The sequence below is a fragment of the Echiichthys vipera genome (genome assembly GCF_963691815.1).
Source record: "Echiichthys vipera genome assembly, chromosome: 9".
Taxonomy (NCBI): Eukaryota; Metazoa; Chordata; class Actinopteri; order Perciformes; family Trachinidae; genus Echiichthys; species Echiichthys vipera.
Genome location: NC_139834.1, coordinates 24,140,720 through 24,159,383, shown reverse-complemented (window position 1 = coordinate 24,159,383; position 18,664 = coordinate 24,140,720). Strand labels below are relative to the sequence as shown.

Genomic DNA, 18,664 nt, shown 5'->3' with positions numbered 1-18,664 from the left:
CCAGCAAAATGCAGAAGAGTGCAGTGTGATTGGATATTTACTGAGTTGAGAGTTGAGAACAATGAGCCTGCATAAAGTACAAAAACAGCTGTGAGTGCAGAGAAAGAGTCATGTGCAACACTTGTTTTGGAAAACGTGAGTGGGAGAAGGAGAAACAGCTTCAGGAGATCAGAAACACATTTTTGTCATGATGACTAAAGACAACTGGCAAAAATACTACTAGAAAATATGTCAAAGTTGCAGTCAACAATGCTCTGTGGGCGCCTACATGTCTGGGGGCAAGACTTTTGAAGAGGTGGCTTTCAATGTTACCAAAAGGTTGTCCAAAAAACCCCATCTAGGTATAACCTGATTGGTCAGCTTGAGAAATCGTGATTGGATCTATTGTGAAGTTTCCAGGGCAAAAAGAGTAAAAAACAAGTTTGTAAAGAAACAAAACCTCTGCAGCCAAAGGCCTGACATCACTCTGTGGTTTCCAGACTGCCTCGCGTTTACAAGTCACTCACATGTAGCTACAGTATCATCAACCAATCAAGAGTGCAGTACTAAGAATGAATTTAGCTGTATTTATGTAAAAGAGCACAAAGGGTGTCAGTGACATCATCGGCCTTGTGAGAGGTTAAATACCTGGATCTCCACACCAGTTAGTTGGACCAGTCCCAGCCTGGTCCTGGTCCTGGTCCAGTCCCAGCCTGGTCAGATGCGTACATGAACTGATGAAGCCTCTTGGATGAGCGGTGAAACGTCTTCCTAGACAAACAACCAGTCCAGTTGTTTTTGACTGAAATTGCTTTGAGGATAACGATGACCTGGACGAATGAGAACATTCACAGGCCTATTTATGTAAAAGTTTAAAAAAGTAATTTAACAGACTGTAAATGAATCAAGAACAATTGTTATTCATTTATCCATTAACCATTAATTATCCATTGTATAAATTTGATAGGTTTTCAGGTGAAATTGTTGAACAACTGTAAGATAGAAGAGAGTCTACAGCATGTGTGTGTTTTGGATATTTGAGATGAATAAATGTGTGAAAAAGTGCATGTTGAAATCAAATGAAACCATGGAAACCCTGAGTGGCAGTGGTGGGTAACAGAGACTCCCAAAAGGTACCTTTGACATGACAAACACTATCTCCTGGTGTTTAGGGTCCAGATAGGCTGGATTAAGCAGCAGTAGAAATGAGCAGATCAGCCAAAGAATATGAAATGCTTCTGCTCCTAGTCCCTGACACATATTTAGTCATGCTGGAATAATTAGGCTCATATGTGGCTCATATCAGTCAATGAAATTTCTGTGCCTCCACCTCCATTTTCACAAAATAATAATAAAATTTTTTTTTTTCCAAAATCAGTAAATTGAAGAGACTTTAGATAAGAGTGAGAAAAGTATTTTATATAATTTGCAGAACAAATTTTGGAAATTGACAGCTACTGTGTCTTAATAAGACACCAAGAATATAAAAAAAATTACCTGAACCACATTTTCACGATACGTCAATAATTTTTTATCAAGATGACACCTATACCCAAAAAGTTCATTTGTAAAACTTGTCAACTATTAAAAGGTGCAATGTGTAGTTCCTGGCCACAAACATAGGGGGCGGCATTTCACCTTGTACATAATTTCATGATTAAGATGACACTGTTAAAAGTTCTCTTAAAACCTAGGTCTTCAAAAATGTAACATGCTTTGCTGAATCTCAAATTAAATATCTACATCATGCGTCTTTCTTCTGTGTGTGTGTGTGTGTGTGTGTGTGTGTGTGTGCGTGTGTGAGTGTGCATGTACTTGTACAGGTGTCTTTGTGGGGACTACGTTTAAAATTTTCCCAATGGAGTGAGGCTGGTTCTCCATTTTCAGAGGCCTGTTTGAGGATTAAGACTTGGTTTTAAGGTCCAGGTCCAAATAGGTTTAGGTCAGGGTTGGCATGGGTGTTGGTTAGGCATTTAGTTGTGATGGTTAAGGTTACGGTAAGGGGCTAGGGAATGCATTATGTCAATGAGTGTCCTCACAGAGATAGATGTTTAAGATGTTTTTCCCAGACTTAGCCATGGAGCTAGTGGGCCACATCGTCTACCCACCACCTCTGCTGAGCAAGTGTATTTAGACTCTACAGTGTAACTGCAACCACCAGGTCTGTCAGGTGATGCCCTCTGGCTGAAAAACTGTTCCCATTGACTTACATGGCAACAAGAGACGCCTGTAATTCTGTAATTCACAAACCTTGCAAAATGACTCATGTTAATATCAGAATTTGATTAATTCGGTCCGAGGAAGTCTACAAGAGCCACACCATTAAATAATTTAATCCACATTCTAGTTAGCCGGAGTGCTAAACCGGAACAAACTGTAGTGCTAGTCTCTAGTGCAAAATTAATGCCAATCATCATCAGCAGTTAAACTTTTTTTGGATTAATTTGCCTCTGAGCAACTCTGATAGGAATGAAGGGGGCTCCATCTCCAACGCTGTATCCAGTTCTCTTTATATATCCATGAACTTGCTAACTGTTGTACTGCTTACAGTGTAGCTGCTTCTGTGAGCTGGGGCAGCACTGAGAGGCACTAGCGGTAATCGGTAAGACAGGAAAGCCTGGGGCTAGCTGGTAGCATGCTGATTTCAGTAGATATCTGCACCATAATACATACACATCTTTGACATAATGTCATAACTGTTACTTCTGCATACTTTGTTGATGATGTATGTTCATTTTAAAAAAATGTTTTAAGCTAAAAATCTGGCCATGTAGTAGACATTGCACCTTTAAAACACAGCAAGACATGACAAACAATAGAAATGTAAAGTAAGACATGATTGGTACAACCACAATCTAGTAGGGATGTGACAAGACCCTCAGCTCACGAGACGATACACGATATTGAGTTCACGAGAACGAGACAAGACAGGATTTAAACACTACTTTCCACTTTCAATATTTTCCAAAACGGCCCCATCCCCATCAATCACCATACAGTCACTGTCTGCTCTGCAAAGCGTGTTCAGAAGCGTTGTGACGGCCCTCACTTGCTCATCTCACAGAATACATACATTTCCATGTTATAATTGACCCATGCCCACGTTTTCTCCCCCCGTAGGCCTATATGTCCATGTTTTCTCCCCCCGTAGGCCTATATGTCCATGTTTTCTCCCCCCGTAGGCCAATATGTGTTTTGAACTTATTATTTGTATCTATACTGACTGATCAGCTCAGCTGTTTGTGTCTTATCTGTCACTCTGTTGCTGTTTCCACTTAGGCTACATATTGATATCGCATAACAACAACTTTTCACCTCAATGAGAAATATCGTCACATTTTAATATCGCGAGATCTCGTGGGATGATATCTTGTCACACCCCTACAATCTAGCAAATTCAAACACTTAGCAATTTTGCTGAGTCATAATGCCAGTCATGAAATAGACTAACATTCCCTGAAAGTGAACCTGAGAGGTGTAGAGATGAGTTCAATCACTATGCTTGGGTTTTAAAGTGGAGAAGTTTGCGGAGGAAGTTAAAGGAACCAGGCATTTGCTTGTAGAGCCCTTTGGCAGAGTTTTGGGAGACTTCATGGTTAACCTGGAAATAAAAACAATTAACACTCAGGTGTGTCTATGTTTGAAACAAAAAGCTATAAATGGTCAAGCGGATTCAATAGAACCCCAGAATTTTTTGCTGTAGTAATAAGAGAGGCTCACCATCATCAACATTGTGACCAAGTCGTCAGTAAAGGCATTTTCCTCCAGAATACGGTCAAGTGTCTCAACATACCAGGAGCCTGACTGGGTGTCCCTCCAAGAAACGTAACCTGTGTTTATGAGGATAAATAGCGAGTCAAGTGAATCTGTAGCTCTGACGGAGTTATTAATAATTAATTAATAATTTAAGTATAAACACAGATGCATGAACACAACACACACTCAGACACGCACCAGGAAAGGTAGAGTAGGACACCAGAATGTCACTCGGGGTGGGCAGCGTGGCTCTGGCGTCCAGTTCATCGGACGTGCTCAGAGAGTCACTGCTGGATGACGTCGGAATGGCGTCCGTCTGATCATCTGCTCCACCGACGGACGGTTCAACCTCATCAGGGGACACCTCAAAGCCTGTGTCTTTTTCACCTCAAAGACAAAAACAAATGATGCCACTTTAACTTATCGATCATTCTTAGTTTCTTTGACTCATTCAACAGTATGGTCGATGTCAACTACCTCCTCCGCAGGCCTGGATGAAGAACAGTTTGGGTTTGCCCTGTAAAGACGGACAATGCTGGCCATTGAGGTAGTTTGTGATTTGCTGAACTGGGACATGTTTTCCGTCCACACCATACACTGCACCAGGGAAGCGGTTGTGACTCACCTGTAAACATAAAAATGAGCGTGCATTAAAAGTCATCTGGATGTGGATTTGACAGAAAAGTGACAAACGCAGGATATGGCTTACCTCCGTCCCGTGGGACAGCATGATAACCACACAGCAGTCATACTGTGAATGGTCTTTCTTAGATAACGTCGACAGTTCATGTTTGATATGCTGAAACGCACAGATAACTGTTAGCTTTCTCAAAGTTTTACTTGTGGTTGCCGACGCAGAATCAGAAGAAATGTATCTTACTCTTTGTTTCAGATTTGTCTTCACTTCCACAATAAAGTTGAGTGTTTTAAATCTTCTCTCCAGCTTGTCGCAGTCTATGTTGGACCCTTTGCGATTGCTCAGCTCAGTCTCCGGTTCAAACTCTACGTTGTTTATGATGAGGCAATGTCCACATGGGTTGGCATCCATTTTATAGTTCTGACACACACCCACAGACACACAGAAAGACGCATGATGTAAATATTTAATTTGAGATTCAGCAAAGTGTCGGTCTGAAAGTGCATGGTAAACACAGTAAATGGTGCTTACCTGAATACTATCCCGTCGAATTCTGCCCGGTGGCCGTGGTCTTATGTATTCCCCTTCAAGTGCTGGGACATGAGCATCAATATGTGTTAAGCATCACAAAACTAACCTGACTGTTACCTGCATGTATCAATCACATAACTTACATGGACTGTGGGGAGTACTGGGTGTCTTTACTATAACGACTGGAACCTCATCTTTTCTCTGTTTATCAACGTCCATAGGAGGGGCTAAACAAAGAGCACACATATGAGCCACTAAAGTGTTATATCATGACCACAGAGTAACAAGTTGTTGTCATTATTTGTCCACAAAGACAATTTTAAAGACAGTAACGACATTCATATCACACACTTACAGACTGGGAGCAGCAGGGCAGTCTGAGAGCGTACTACAGGCTGCAGAGGAACTGCTGGAGCTCCAGCCTGAAGAAGCTCTGCCAAACCTTGCTGCCCGGCCTCCTGAAGGCACTGCAGGAACAATGCAAAGGCCCGACTCCCCCTGGTCTCCAAGTCCCGGACCAACTGTCTGGCCTGGTCCCGTCTGGTCCCAGAACTCTGACAGAAGAAACAGGTACAGGTGTGTACCAGCATTACATCCAATAATCCAATGACCATAACCAGCAGCTGTCTCACCTGTATCTCATTGATCATTTCCTGTCTCACCTGTATCACGTGGATCATGTCCTGTCTCACCTGTATCACATGGATCATGTCCTGTCTCACCTGTATCTCATTGATCATGTCCTGTCTCACCTGTATCTTGTGGATCCTGTCCTGTCTCACCTGTATGTCATTGATCACTTCCTGTCTCACCTGTATGTCATTGATCATGTCCTGCCTCACCTTTATCACATGGATCATGTCCTGTATCACATGGATCATGTCATGTTTCACCTGTATGTCATTGATAATTTCCTGTCTCAACTGTATCACATGGATCATGTCATGTTTCACCTGTATGTCATTGATAATTTCCTGTCTCACCTGTATCACGTGGAACATGTCCTGTCTCACCTGTACGTCATCGATCATGTCCTGTATCACGTGCATAATGTCATGTTTCACCTGTATCTCGTGGATCATGTCCTGTCTGTCTCACCTGTATTTCATTGATCATGTCCTGTCTCACCTGTATGTCATCGATCATGTCCTGGGTAAAAACCCCTTTTGCCAGAAGCCCATCATAGAGGTTCGACGGGTCCAAGTCTCTCACTAGATTGACCCTGTTGCTCCGAAGAATCTTCCTGTGACTTTCCTCCATCCTGCTTCAATAATATCGACCCCCAGTGACGATCGGAAAGCTGTAACCAACACATGTAATTACAACGTGTTGTTATTGTACCTAACACGTGCTATTACCACTCGTTAGTGACGAAAAATGCACAAAAAATAGAAGTTTCTTCTCGTTTCTCTTGTCTGTGCGCGTCTACGTCGGGTTGCACTAGATACTTCCTTGTTTACATCACCTCTGTCTGTGATTGGTCAACTGAGAGAGGAAAACAGGGTGCGTTTGATTTGATTGACCGCGCAGGCCAGTCTACACAACACATACACCGAACACACGGCAACGAAGGCGCCAGTAAGAACTCAATCTCCCAGAGTTCATTTCGACACCAACCCCTCCACCACCCCCTCCACCACCCAGCAGCAGGTTATGAGCTCGCCCTGGAGGAGCGGTGGATGCTGCTGAACACTCCCCGTCTTCAGACACCAACAGGCGGAAGAACATCAGCTCCGTCCCCGAAGATGAGGCGCAGTGCCGGCTGACTGATCTGCTGCAGGTGGGTGACAGCTAACGGCTAGCCTCCGTAGCAACACAACTGACGTTAACCCTCGTGAAAAAACAGGGTTATCCTCGAGAAGTCGCGTTAATGTCACGATGCATTCGTCACATTAGTGTCTGCTGCTGTATTAGTTAGCTGACATGTATTTGTCTCTGTTGTTAGCATGCTAAAATGCCATTTTACTGGATGTCAGCTACCCGGTGGTGTTCATCACTCTTCATCATTACTATGCTAACGTCAGTCTGCAGGAAGGGCTGCTCTCCAACTTAATGATGGGGATGCGTTACAGGTTACTGTGATGGCCGGGTCCAGGATGGCCCTGCTCCTGGCTGCAGTGGTGCTGCTCTCAGTGATGCTGTCCGGACCGACCCATGCTGGGCCGGACATGGACCCGTACAAAATCCTGGGAGTGACCAGGAGTGCAGACCAGGCTGAGATCAAGAAGGTGTATAAGCGTCTGGCAAAAGAATGGTACATATTTTCACATGACACTTACCTGCTCTTATGGACCTCATTCAGTTCTTACAGGTTGAATATGTAGACCCTTTGTTAAAAGCTATATATATTTTTTGAAATAACACACCTATGGAAACTATTGCTTTTCCATAAAAATATTATATTTAGTCTGAATGAATATTTCAAACGTTTTTTGACGGGTTTGACAATGACTTTTCTTTCACGTTCTGTTTACATTTTAGCAATCATTAAGCGGCTGGCATTGGGGGTTGCCAGGGTTGTCTGTTGTTGGGCGCAGCTACTGTAGGCTGGCACTGGGTGAAATGGAGTTTGCCAATCCTGCAGCTGCCTTATGTGTCCCAGCAGCTGAGTGACCAGAGACGGGCAAAGCTAGAGTCAGTATAGGCCAAGCATTCACTCGATGGACTGAGATGAATGGGTTCAACTGCATTAAAACCCTCGCCAAAATGGCTATGTTTTTCCGGGAACGTACCCATGTTCCCTGCTTTGTATGTGACCGGGGAACATCTGACCCCTTTTTTCTTTTTTTTTAAAGTCCTATGTTCCCCGCTTTGTTCACAGAAAGGGTCCTATGTTTTCCACAATCAGTGCCGCATTCCCCGGCAAATAGGCCTATGTAGACTCTAACACTACCCCCTAACCCTAACCATTACCTCTCGCTGTACCAAAATGCTGAATTAAAGCTTAGGCTAAGGCTTATGCGACTGGGGAACATAGGGATGACCCTGTTTCTCCTTTATCCGTAAGATACATTTCATGTTTACTTAGCTGTAACGGCTAACGGTATCTGTCAGTCAAACTCCTCTGTAATACTCCTGTAGGCTACTGGGCTGGATCTGACAACCTGGCAACCTGAGTGGTTGAAATCATTTTCTGTTGTTGCAATATGATCTTGAGACACCAGATGGCGGTCTTCTGCTCATTCTCCATATTCAACCTTTAACCATTACTATTTCATAATAATAATAATAATAATATGCATCTTCTTCTCAAGGCATCCAGATAAAAACAAAAACCCAGGTGCTGAGGACATGTTCATCAAGATTACCAAGTCTTATGAGGTTAGTCATCCATCGCTGTGTTGTGCAGCTGGTGCATAACCTTTTGTAACATAAGTGTGACAGGCTGACGTATGCCATTTTCTATTATATTTGTTCTATCCCAAATCTAGATCCTGTCCAGTGAAGACAAACGGGCCAATTATGACCGTTACGGGCAGACTGATGATACGCAGCCATACAGTAGCGGTCGCTACGGTCATCGCCATGACAACTTTTACTTCGACGAGTCCTTCTTCAACTTTCCCTTCAACAGCAAGAACCACAGGGACTTTGCTGACAGCAAGTACACGTTGCACTTTAACCAGTATGTCAGTGATGTGGTGCCCGACAGCTACAAGAGGCCGTACCTGATAAAGATCACCTCGGACTGGTGCTTCAGCTGCATCCACATCGAGCCTGTATGGAAAGAGGTTGTGCAGGAGATGGAGAATCTAGGTTTGGAATTAAGCGACAGATCATACAAAATTACCCAGGAGCCCTGCTGTCCATGAAATTGACAGCAATTTGAAAAAAGATGATGTGTGTACGTTTGTGGATATCCTGTCTTCGCAGGCGTGGGGATAGGCGTGGTGGATGTTGGCTATGAGAGACGGTTAGCCAATCACCTCGGGGCACATCGCACCCCATCAATACTTGGAGTCTTAAATGGCAAAGTGACGTTCTTCCACTACGCTGTAGCATCGAAGCACCTGAGACAGTTTGTGGAAGACCTCCTTCCTCAGAGACTCGTGGAGTGGGTAAGTATCATATAAATATTGATTATGTTTAAAATGCAGGGAAACAGGAGTTGTATTGACTATGGAGTACACATCAAATTAAAATTGGTTCAAACATTGTGCATTTTCTATACTTCAGGTCACCGACAAGAACGACCTGCAGTTCTTGAACAGCTGGCATGAGCTCAACAAGCCGCACGTGCTTCTGTTCGACCAAGTGTCCGTAGTTCCTCTGCTTTACAAAGTAGGCTCTTGCCTTACAGTGTTTTCTGTGAAATGACAGTAATTAAATCACAAGCACTAACCTCATTAACATATCTCTGCATCTCCATAGCTGACAGCTTTTGCTTATAAGGACCACCTACAGTTTGGCTATGTGGATCAGGGCCTTTCAGAGACCGCCAATCTGCAGAAACAGTTCAATATTAACACTTACGCTCCAACCATGTTGGTGTTCAAAGAGAACATTGAAAAGCCTGCTGACATCATACAGGTAAATCACTGCCATACACGCGATACAATGTCTATATAAGTAACTACGTGTTCACTGAAATGTCACCTCACTCTGTTTTCTATATGTTCTCCGCAGGCCAAAGGAATGAAAAAGCAAATTATTGACGAGTTCATGACAAACAACAAATTCCTCCTCGTGCCGCGGCTGGTCAATCAGAAGCTCTTTGACGAACTCTGTCCTGTCAAACAGTTCCATAGACGCAGAAAGTAAGAGAACCTGACCTTTCCTTTTTTAAGCGTCTGTCAGAGACAATGAAAACATGAAACCAAACTGAATTTATTTTCCGTTGTAATTTCCATATTCCCTTGGAGGTATTTTAAGACGTGTAGTGTGTCTTTACTCCCCTCAGATACTGCGTGCTGCTCATCACAGGGGACGAAGAGACCTTTACTTTTGGGAACCAGGCGTTTCTTTCATTTGCCTCCACTAATACCAAAGAGGTGGTGAGGTTCGCTTATGTGTACCAACGGCTTCAGCAACCTCTTTGTGACATCCTCATGCAGAACAAGGACAGTGCACAGTCACCGGCACAGGTACACTCACACGTCCAGCTCCACTGATAATCTACACTATATATATATGGGGATCTGAAAATTAGCATCACTTTAGCATATTAGTATAGACCTTTTCCACGGAATTCCATTGCTAGGCAACAGCCTTGGTCCTTGTTAACTTCCTGTCAGTTGATGTCATTCACATACACCGCAACAGAAAATGAACTAGGACGCATTTAGTATGTTTTTTTTTACATATTTGAAAATCTCCATATGGAACGTATGAAACTACCTACGCATGGTTGTTAATCATCAGTGTAATGTAATAGTATTGTTTCAAGAAGTTCTTGGAATAAATACTTTGACTCAAGAGTGGGTATGGATGGATGTGAACATTTCATATCGCAGGTATCCTGTCCAAAATAATTACGATTCACAATATTATCCTGATAATCATCAAAATACGCTTAACACTCTTAAAATGATCAAACATGCAGGAATCATTTTACCTTACATTTTCTTAAGAAGCAAATATGTGTATTGCATCAGAGATGGGACATGCATCTTTTTGAGTGAAAAACAAACAATCTTAAAGAAGGTCATCATAAATCATAAGCCCCTTTTTAAAAATGTCATTTGATCAAATGATCAAATTTACACTTGTTGTGGTTAATAAATGCATAATAATAATGGAAATTTAGTCGTGATCCGCCATAAAAAATATATTATTTTCCCATCACCACTTAAGCGCTCATGTCAAATGCATAAAACATGTATTAATCAAAATTCATATTGACAGTTTTTTTTTTTGTTGTTGTTTTTTACTTAGGTGGTGTTCCTGGAGAGGCGTAATGCTGCGGGGAAGGCCTTGTTCAAGCCAGTGAGCGCCTGGAACGGCAGTGAGGAAGACAAGCAGCGTCTTCTGGAGGAGCTGGAGCGACTGCAGAAGGACCCGTCCATCCTCGTCCATGACGCCATGCTGCCTGAGCTCGACAACGAGTTTGCCTCCGTACGTTCTCTCTGAGTAAAAAGATCACAGCCTTGAACGATGCTTGTCAGTATTAAAGAGCAACCACCATTCCTGTTGCTAAATGTGATCATGTCTCTCTGTAGATGTTTGTAATCCGATGGATCTATGCATCTTACGATTACCTCTCTGAAGTCATCGATGATATTCTGCATAACAACTGGTAGGCAGAAGTTTCATTTCAGATTCACTTATGTAATTTCACATTTATGTAAGAATTTGACACTTAAACTCTTAAACAGAGATGTAAATACCGTGCGTTCAGTTGCACTAAAATATTCTGTGGTGATTTGCAGGCGTGAGATGATGCCTCTTCTGTCCCTCATCTTCTCTGCGCTGTTTATCTTGTTCGGAACTGTGGTCATCCAGGCTTTCAGGTCGGTTGCTTTACCGCACACCTAAACCACCATAACTATATCTATAGCAACACCAGCCTTATCCTTGGATTAGTGTAAGACACAGCTAAGAGAAAGCTTAAGACAAGCCAAATAAAACAAAGTAATAATGCTGCTTTTAAATGTGATGCTTCTATGCCTTCACATCCCCTTTAGGAAAAACATTTGTCATGTGCTTTCAGTGACTCAAGTGAAGATAAGCAGACTAAAGTAAAGACAAAAGATGGAACAAAAGCGGAAAATGGCTCCCCAGGGACCGGTAGTACTTCAAGGTAAGTATGCATTTATAGTTTTACCATATTTATCGAGTGCGGGGTTTTCCCTTTCTGGTTTTTAAGCTTTTTATTTTTGCTGTTGATTTTAGTCGGCCTCCCAAGAAGAGTTTTGTGGAGGTGACGGAGCTGACAGATATCACCTATATGAGCAACCTGGTGAAGCTGAGGCCAGGACACATGAACATAGTGCTGGTCCTCACCGACACCTCCAAGAACATTCTCCTTAGCAAGTTTGCCAAAGAGGTCTACTCCTTCACAGGGTAAGACAAATGCATGGAACAAAGGAAAGTCCGTTATACATTTTGTTTTGTTGTATATAAAACAACCCTTTATTTATAGAAACTCCATCACATTAATTCTTTCAACACTCTCCTAGGAGTCTGACGCTGCATTTCTCCTTCCTGAATATTGACAAGCACGGCGAGTGGATGAACACACTGCTGGAATATGCCGAGGACGCCATGCAGATCAATGCGGACGAGGATGACGGGGAACACCACAAGATGGACTACACCGGCTACGTGCTGGCACTCAACGGCCACAAAAAGTATCTTTGTCTGTTTAAGCCCGTGTACACTGGGGAAGACCTTGACAGCAAGTCATCTGAGGATGAAGGGGCCACTGCAGGGGGGAGGTCGAGGTCCAGTTCCCGTGACGATCACCTGCCGCGCAGGTCCAAACGCTCCCGCAGCTTATCCACCCTGCAGATCCATCACAAACTGGACCGCCTGGGATTGTGGATGGAAAGGCTCATGGAAGGCACTTTGCCTCGCTACTACATCCCCTCTTGGCCAGGACTAGACAAAATCACTCCCACTAAATAGGTTGAAGCACGTCCTACTGAAGTGAGGCGAGAGCTGCCTTTTTGCACTTGAGATGTTTAATAGTTACACATGTTAAAGTTGGGTCAACTACTCTGGGACAGGTCCTTTAGCGTGCTCCTCTTACTCTCATCGCATGCTGTTTTCAACTGTTAGTAGTCGTTTTGTTCTGCTGCTCCAGCCTTGTGAACAGAAAACAAAAATCACTGTGGCCACCTGTACTCCTGTTTCCACGACCATTAGTCACAGTAAAGGAGGCAGGGTAGGTAGTCTTCATCGATGAATACTGTGAACAGAGATGCATGTCTCTAACACTAAATGTCTTGCCTTTTCATGCATCTCAGCCCAGTTTTTTTCCCCCCCAGGATCTCCTGAATGCTGACTCGTTTTGCAACATAGTGCATTGCTGTACACTTTTTACTCTGGACCTCAAGAGATTCTCCACAGTCTCTCTGATCCTGTGATTGCATAAAAAGAAAATACTTGTTTTGTTACATGGCAACGGTTTGGGTTGTGTTTTAACATGTACTTCACTACAAGAACGAAATATTTAGCAGTCTTTGTCTTTTAAACAACCTCAGTTAGCCAGTAGCTTTACGTAGCAACATTATCGACAGGCTGTCCATTTCATTTTCAACTGGCCTCGATTGGCTGATACATTCTTATTATGTCATCTTGAATTACATAGACATAAAAGTAAAGTCAAACTTAGTGCGTGCTTGCTTGAGTTATTAATTTGTCTTGTCAACACTGAGTGTAAAAACATCATTGATTTTGTTGTTGCAATGTGATGTAAATATTGTACATAATCATGTTATCTATAGGACCTGTATTTCAAAGAGTCTGTCACATGAAAGATAAAGTGAATGTTTTACATGGATTTATCAAGAAGAGAAGGTTTTCTTTATAAAGGTGAGTGTAAAAAATGATGTCAGAGGTTTCAGTTGGTTTTCAGAAGTATATTTATCCTCTTGTTGGTCGTAATAAAATGCTTTGTGTTTGTTTATTATGTTTGCCTGAATTTGCCTTTCTTGCCATTGCCATAGCATTTGGTATTTGACTAGAACTAACGTGTCACCGGGTGGAGACACATCCACACATTCAACAATAGCGATGGCAGCCCTGGATAAACCAACTTCTCTACAGTTATCTTATATAGCACAAATTATTACTATTACTATTTATATAGGAGAGAACACTGTAAATGAAGACAAATTATTGTTGTGTTGGAAAAATAGTCATAGCTGGTAAATGCCAGTGTGGCTGTGAGCCACTTAACACCTCTAAGTGCAATCTTCTGTTCAGAATAAAACAATATTACTACGAAAATACTCTCAAAATAAGTGTTAAGTACAAAGGGAAAATTATTTCTGATAGCGTGAGGAGCCAAGGAAGTTCCAATAAATGATTAAAGCTAAAGGTTGCACTTTGAAGTGTTGGGTTAAGTTCTTTATGTCTGCAGATAGAAGTGGCAGAAGCATCACGTGAGCAAATCACTATCCTGAAATGGCTGCTGCCACCATCTGCCTCATAATCCTGACAACATTTTAGAAAACTTTAATGAAACTGAGCTTTTAAGAAAAGTCACGCTTCTTTTTTGTATTTTGCCGTCATCCTCACTCTGAATCATCTCTTTGCTTTCATGCACAAATTGGGCAAGAAGTGTGCCCAGTTTGGTTTTGGTTTGCACCTCTCTCTATCAGCCAAGTCTGATAATTATAAGGCTTTTTACATGGATATCTGACAGCTGCTTGACATGCAAGAGGCTGAAAATGTCTTGACTAGTCAGTAATCAACCCCTGTTATCGGCTTCTTTCATATAGCCTGTAAAATATGCAAATACTAAAAATACAGTATCATACATCATTACACATCCAGACTATGTGTCTCACGCAACGCTGGGGATGGGTGTCCACTTAATCCCTGACCCCATCTTTTTAGCTTCATTATACCAGTGATGGAAGAACTACTCAGATCCGTAACAAAAGTAAAAGCACCAATAAAACAATGTAAAGGTAATTGTTAAAGTCTTCCATTCAAACTCCAACTTGTCTAAAAGTGTTTAGAGTATTTATTACCTTGCTTGGACCACACCCATCTTGGAATTTGGCTGACATTTTGATCTAAACTAACACACTTATAAAGTTTTGTTGTAACAATATGGTAACAAAATCGGTTCACAAACAGACAGACGGATAGCCATCTAGCAAAATACACAAAACCACCTCTTTGATAGTTCCTGCTCCAGAAGTCTCCAGGAGCTTATTTAGCCATGATGACACACACACACACACACACACACACACACACACACACACACACACACACACACACACACACACACACACACACACACACACACACACACACACATACTCATATGGTGAAAACAAAAAAGAAAAGTAAGAGATCATGTCGTGGCTTCCTTCTCATAGCCTCTAAAAGTGACTTTTATATGGACATTTCCAAAACGTTATCTTTTCATGTTAAGCAGCTGAGGACTGTTTCTCGTCTGCATCTTCCACCCAACGTTGTCCACACCTGTCTCATATTAATTAGCTGGAGTACAGTGGGAAATGTACAATTGTGCCAAAACAAGAGAAAAGAAAACAATGGCTCTAAAGGACATTTCATTACAAAGAACTGAATATGCTTTACTTAAAAATCAAGCATATGCGACACAGGGGAATAACAATAAAGATAAAACATATATTTACACCCAATAACCCAATCATTTATTTTATTTATTTATTTATTAATAAGGACAATGCACATTAATTAACATTATTGTAAAAGTGCCAGTGTTAGCCAGCTGGCTAACCTCTTTGAGGTGTTGGTAAAAGTTCTTTGTGTCTGCAGATAGCTCGGTCAGAAGCATTAAATAAAGTTGCTGCATATAAATGTGTGTAAAGTGTGTGTTTTAATGCAACAATGAACAAATTGTTCGATTAAGTAATAGACTGGGACTGTGTTCACATAACGTCTTAAAGTGTAATTCCGGCGTAGAATCATCCCAGGGTCTTTTTTGGCAAATACAGTCATCAAATAAGCCATCGAGACAATTTTTTTGATGTATGAACTATTAACGGAGAGTCGCTAACAGCCCAATGCGGCTAACACTGATTAGCTCGGGGTAGCAAGGTGAAGATAACTGCTCAAGATAACACCAAACCTCTGCGGTAGCATGAGAAGAGTCCCTACAAATTAACTGAAGCATCATTGGGCTCCTTCCTTTTGCATTGCATTGGGTGATCGACTTGAATGGACTTTACTATGAGTGGAGCTGCTACCGGGGCCAGCAGGTAAGTCTTTTAAAACACTGGGTTCACTAACTATGTTGTTGGTGCTTCGGTTAATGTGTAAAGACTCTTCTCATGCAACTGCAGAGGGTTGGTGTTTTCATGAGCAGTATTAGAGGTTATAAAGACGTTTCAATGCATTCACCGTGCTGCCCCGAGCTAATCAGTATTAGCCGCATTACATTAATTACTGTTAGCGACTGTTAGCGATGACTGGGATTTCTTTGTTAAAAGTTAAACGAAAAAAATGTCTCTAAGGCTTATTTGATGAGTGTATTTGCCGAAAAAGACCCTGGGATGATTTTACGCCGGAATATCACTTAAAAGCTAAAAGGAGCTCCTAACGTGTTTATTTAGGAGTAACGCTTTTAAAAAATGGGTTTGTCAGTCCTGATATTTGGACACCTACATTTTTGGTTCAAAAGTTTTTCACAAAGCATTTTAGCGCTAAACCATCTGCACTTTTAGTATTATTTGAATTATCATTATTATTACTATTGTATTGTTTTGTTTTTACTATAGCAGTTAGATAATTTATGTCGTGTCACTTACCATTGTGTCTTGCCACCTTAATAATTGTGTCTTGTGTTTGTCTTGTCTAGTCTACCCATGGGATAGTGAGAAACAAAATTTCGATTCCTTGTATGTCTTGTTCATGTGAAGAATTGACAATAAATCTGACTTTGACTTTGACTAAATCTGTGAAAAGTAAAAAGTATTCAATTGGACTCCTAAATCACTGAGAGCAAATCATAATCCTAAAATGGCTGCTGCCGGAAATCTGCCTCATAATCCTGACAACATTTTAGAAGTCTTTAATGATGCTAACACACTGACTTCTGCCTTAAATACCTTCTGCTTCCTTCATATAGCCTGTAAAACATGCAAATACTAAAAATATTATACATCATTATACATCGCGTCTTTGGGTCTCACGCAAAGCTTGGGGTGGGTGTCCACTAAATCCCTGACCCCATCTCTTTAGCTTCATTATTTCTACCAGTGATGGAAGAAGAACTACTCAGATCTGTTACATAGTAAAAGCACCAATAACTTATGTAAAAGTACTTGTTAAAGTCTTCCATTCAAACTCGCAATTGAGTCAAAGTGCACAAGTACTAACACCAAAATGTACTTACAGATCAATATTAATAAATATATCTAATATTGATACACACTGACATTATTAGCCTAGTTAATACATACATAGTATATTTTACATCAAGCACAGCATACAAAAAGGAATTTGTCCCTAAATTCCTAAACAGTCTTTGAGTCAATTTGGGTGTGGTAGCTGGTAACTAGCATGTGTTTTAATGTTAGCACTGGCCCAGCCTAATTGTTAACCTTTGGATCTGAACATTAGGAACTGGTGACAGATGTGTGACGTGTGTTCTGGATCACAGGATTACAATTGAAGAACAAATAGATCCACACACCAATTTTCTAGTTCTAGTGGCATCTTTGCTTGGACCACACCCATCTTGGACCCATCTAAACTGACACACCTATAAAGTTTTATGACTGTATCTTGTGGGAACAAAATATGTCCATAACAGACAGACAGACAGACAGACAGACAGATATCCAGCAGAATATTAAAAACCACCTCTGGGAGCCACCGCTGCCAGGCGTGTATTAATTAACTACGTCAGTATCCAGGTAATATTTTGTATTGAGTTGATCTGAAGGAACTGGTTACCTTGATCTTATCTTAGAAAATAACCAAACAAAGCCTATTTATCAAAGTGGTTATGTGACTGACTGACTTTAATCTTCACTTTGAATCAGCCACATGTGGCCAAATTTCTCTGTAGCTTTTGGGAAACCCTCTGATAATTACATAATGTAGTGCGCACACATCACCACAGTAGATATGAGATGCAGCTTGAAAATCATCAGTAACATGTTTGTGAATGTGACGAGAGAGGCTGAGCACAGCTGCTGCTGTTGGTAGGACGGCTCCCACTGATGACAGTACTCTGGGCAGCTGTGATCATCTGACGGTGTGTGTTTCCTCCTCCGCCAGCTCTCCTCCCCTGGTCCCCAGACCAACAGTCTGCTGCTCGAGGCAGAGTTCTGTTAGCCCGAGTCTGACTTTAAACTTCACTTTGAAGCAGAAACTAACCAGTGTAGCACGAAAGCATGGTGGATCATAGTTTATTACGTTTATATATCCTTAGTATGGTGGAATTAGCCAACTAGCAGCCACTCTTGTCAATTTGTTTCCTGTTGAATTTTTTTAATGTTGTATTCTTCATCTTTGGATTTATAAACATTGAATTTAATTGTATACATTGTATTTTGCATCTGAATTTGGTATATTGACATTTTTAACATTTTTTAGTCTTGAATTCATTTTTTAACGTTACATTTTTTAGTAACATTGAATTCTTTAACCTTGAATGTAAGAAGATTGAAAAATAAAGAGTTAAATTCGGTGTCAAAACATTCAGATACATATTTTCAGTGGGTAAATATTCAGGGCTAGAAATTGAATGGCCCTTTAATTTCGAAATCCGATGACAAAGACTTACTTCCATACCAATGCCCATTAATTAACATTACTGTAATTTAATTTTCGGTAACTACAGTAAACAAATTTAACCTGGCCAACGAATCCTTTCAACAAACGTTTTTGTCATTCCCACAGTATCACTAAATTGAATTAACATCCTTGTTTGTATTTCATCATGCCCTGCAGGACATCATTTACTACTGAATATATAGCCTTTTTCAAAATTGTTTAAAGAACACTAACATTTACTCAAGGGTGTGCCAATATGTAATTATGTAAATATGTAACCCACAGTGCCCTAAGATAAACGGATGCCATTCAAGTTATTGGCAAAGTAACTGAATATTGTTTATCTATTGAGGGCATATAAAGAGAGCATCC

The 18,664-nt window shown here is 41.2% G+C and overlaps 2 protein-coding genes across 3 annotated transcripts; one reads left to right on the top strand and one right to left on the bottom strand.

Moving 5' to 3' along the window:
- Positions 1 to 675: 675 nt before the first annotated feature.
- casp9 (caspase 9, apoptosis-related cysteine peptidase) lies at positions 676 to 6,336 on the bottom strand. 2 transcript variants are annotated; one of them, XM_083920730.1, is made up of 11 exons: positions 6,032 to 6,336; positions 5,259 to 5,457; positions 5,047 to 5,130; positions 4,904 to 4,965; positions 4,616 to 4,792; positions 4,445 to 4,534; positions 4,213 to 4,360; positions 3,934 to 4,122; positions 3,700 to 3,809; positions 3,448 to 3,580; positions 676 to 809 (listed from the first exon to the last, which is right to left on the bottom strand). In XM_083920730.1, the coding sequence occupies exons 1-10, from the start codon at positions 6,161 to 6,163 to the stop codon at positions 3,476 to 3,478; spliced, it is 1,296 nt and encodes a 431-aa protein (XP_083776856.1). In that variant the 5' UTR covers positions 6,164 to 6,336; the 3' UTR covers positions 676 to 809; positions 3,448 to 3,475. The 2 variants fall into 2 exon arrangements, with proteins under 2 accessions (XP_083776856.1, XP_083776855.1); XM_083920729.1 differs by lacking the exon at positions 676 to 809 and having other exon boundaries at positions 1,391 to 3,580.
- A 213-nt stretch (positions 6,337 to 6,549) lies between these two features.
- dnajc16 (DnaJ (Hsp40) homolog, subfamily C, member 16) lies at positions 6,550 to 12,538 on the top strand. Its single transcript, XM_083920831.1, has 15 exons — positions 6,550 to 6,683; positions 6,976 to 7,157; positions 8,158 to 8,224; positions 8,335 to 8,659; positions 8,777 to 8,961; positions 9,080 to 9,184; positions 9,275 to 9,433; positions 9,530 to 9,660; positions 9,804 to 9,987; positions 10,778 to 10,957; positions 11,062 to 11,138; positions 11,272 to 11,352; positions 11,553 to 11,642; positions 11,735 to 11,905; positions 12,022 to 12,538. Exons 2-15 carry the CDS (start codon positions 6,985 to 6,987, stop codon positions 12,467 to 12,469), a joined length of 2,376 nt encoding a protein of 791 aa, XP_083776957.1. The 5' UTR covers positions 6,550 to 6,683; positions 6,976 to 6,984; the 3' UTR covers positions 12,470 to 12,538.
- The last annotated feature ends 6,126 nt before the right edge of the window (positions 12,539 to 18,664 follow it).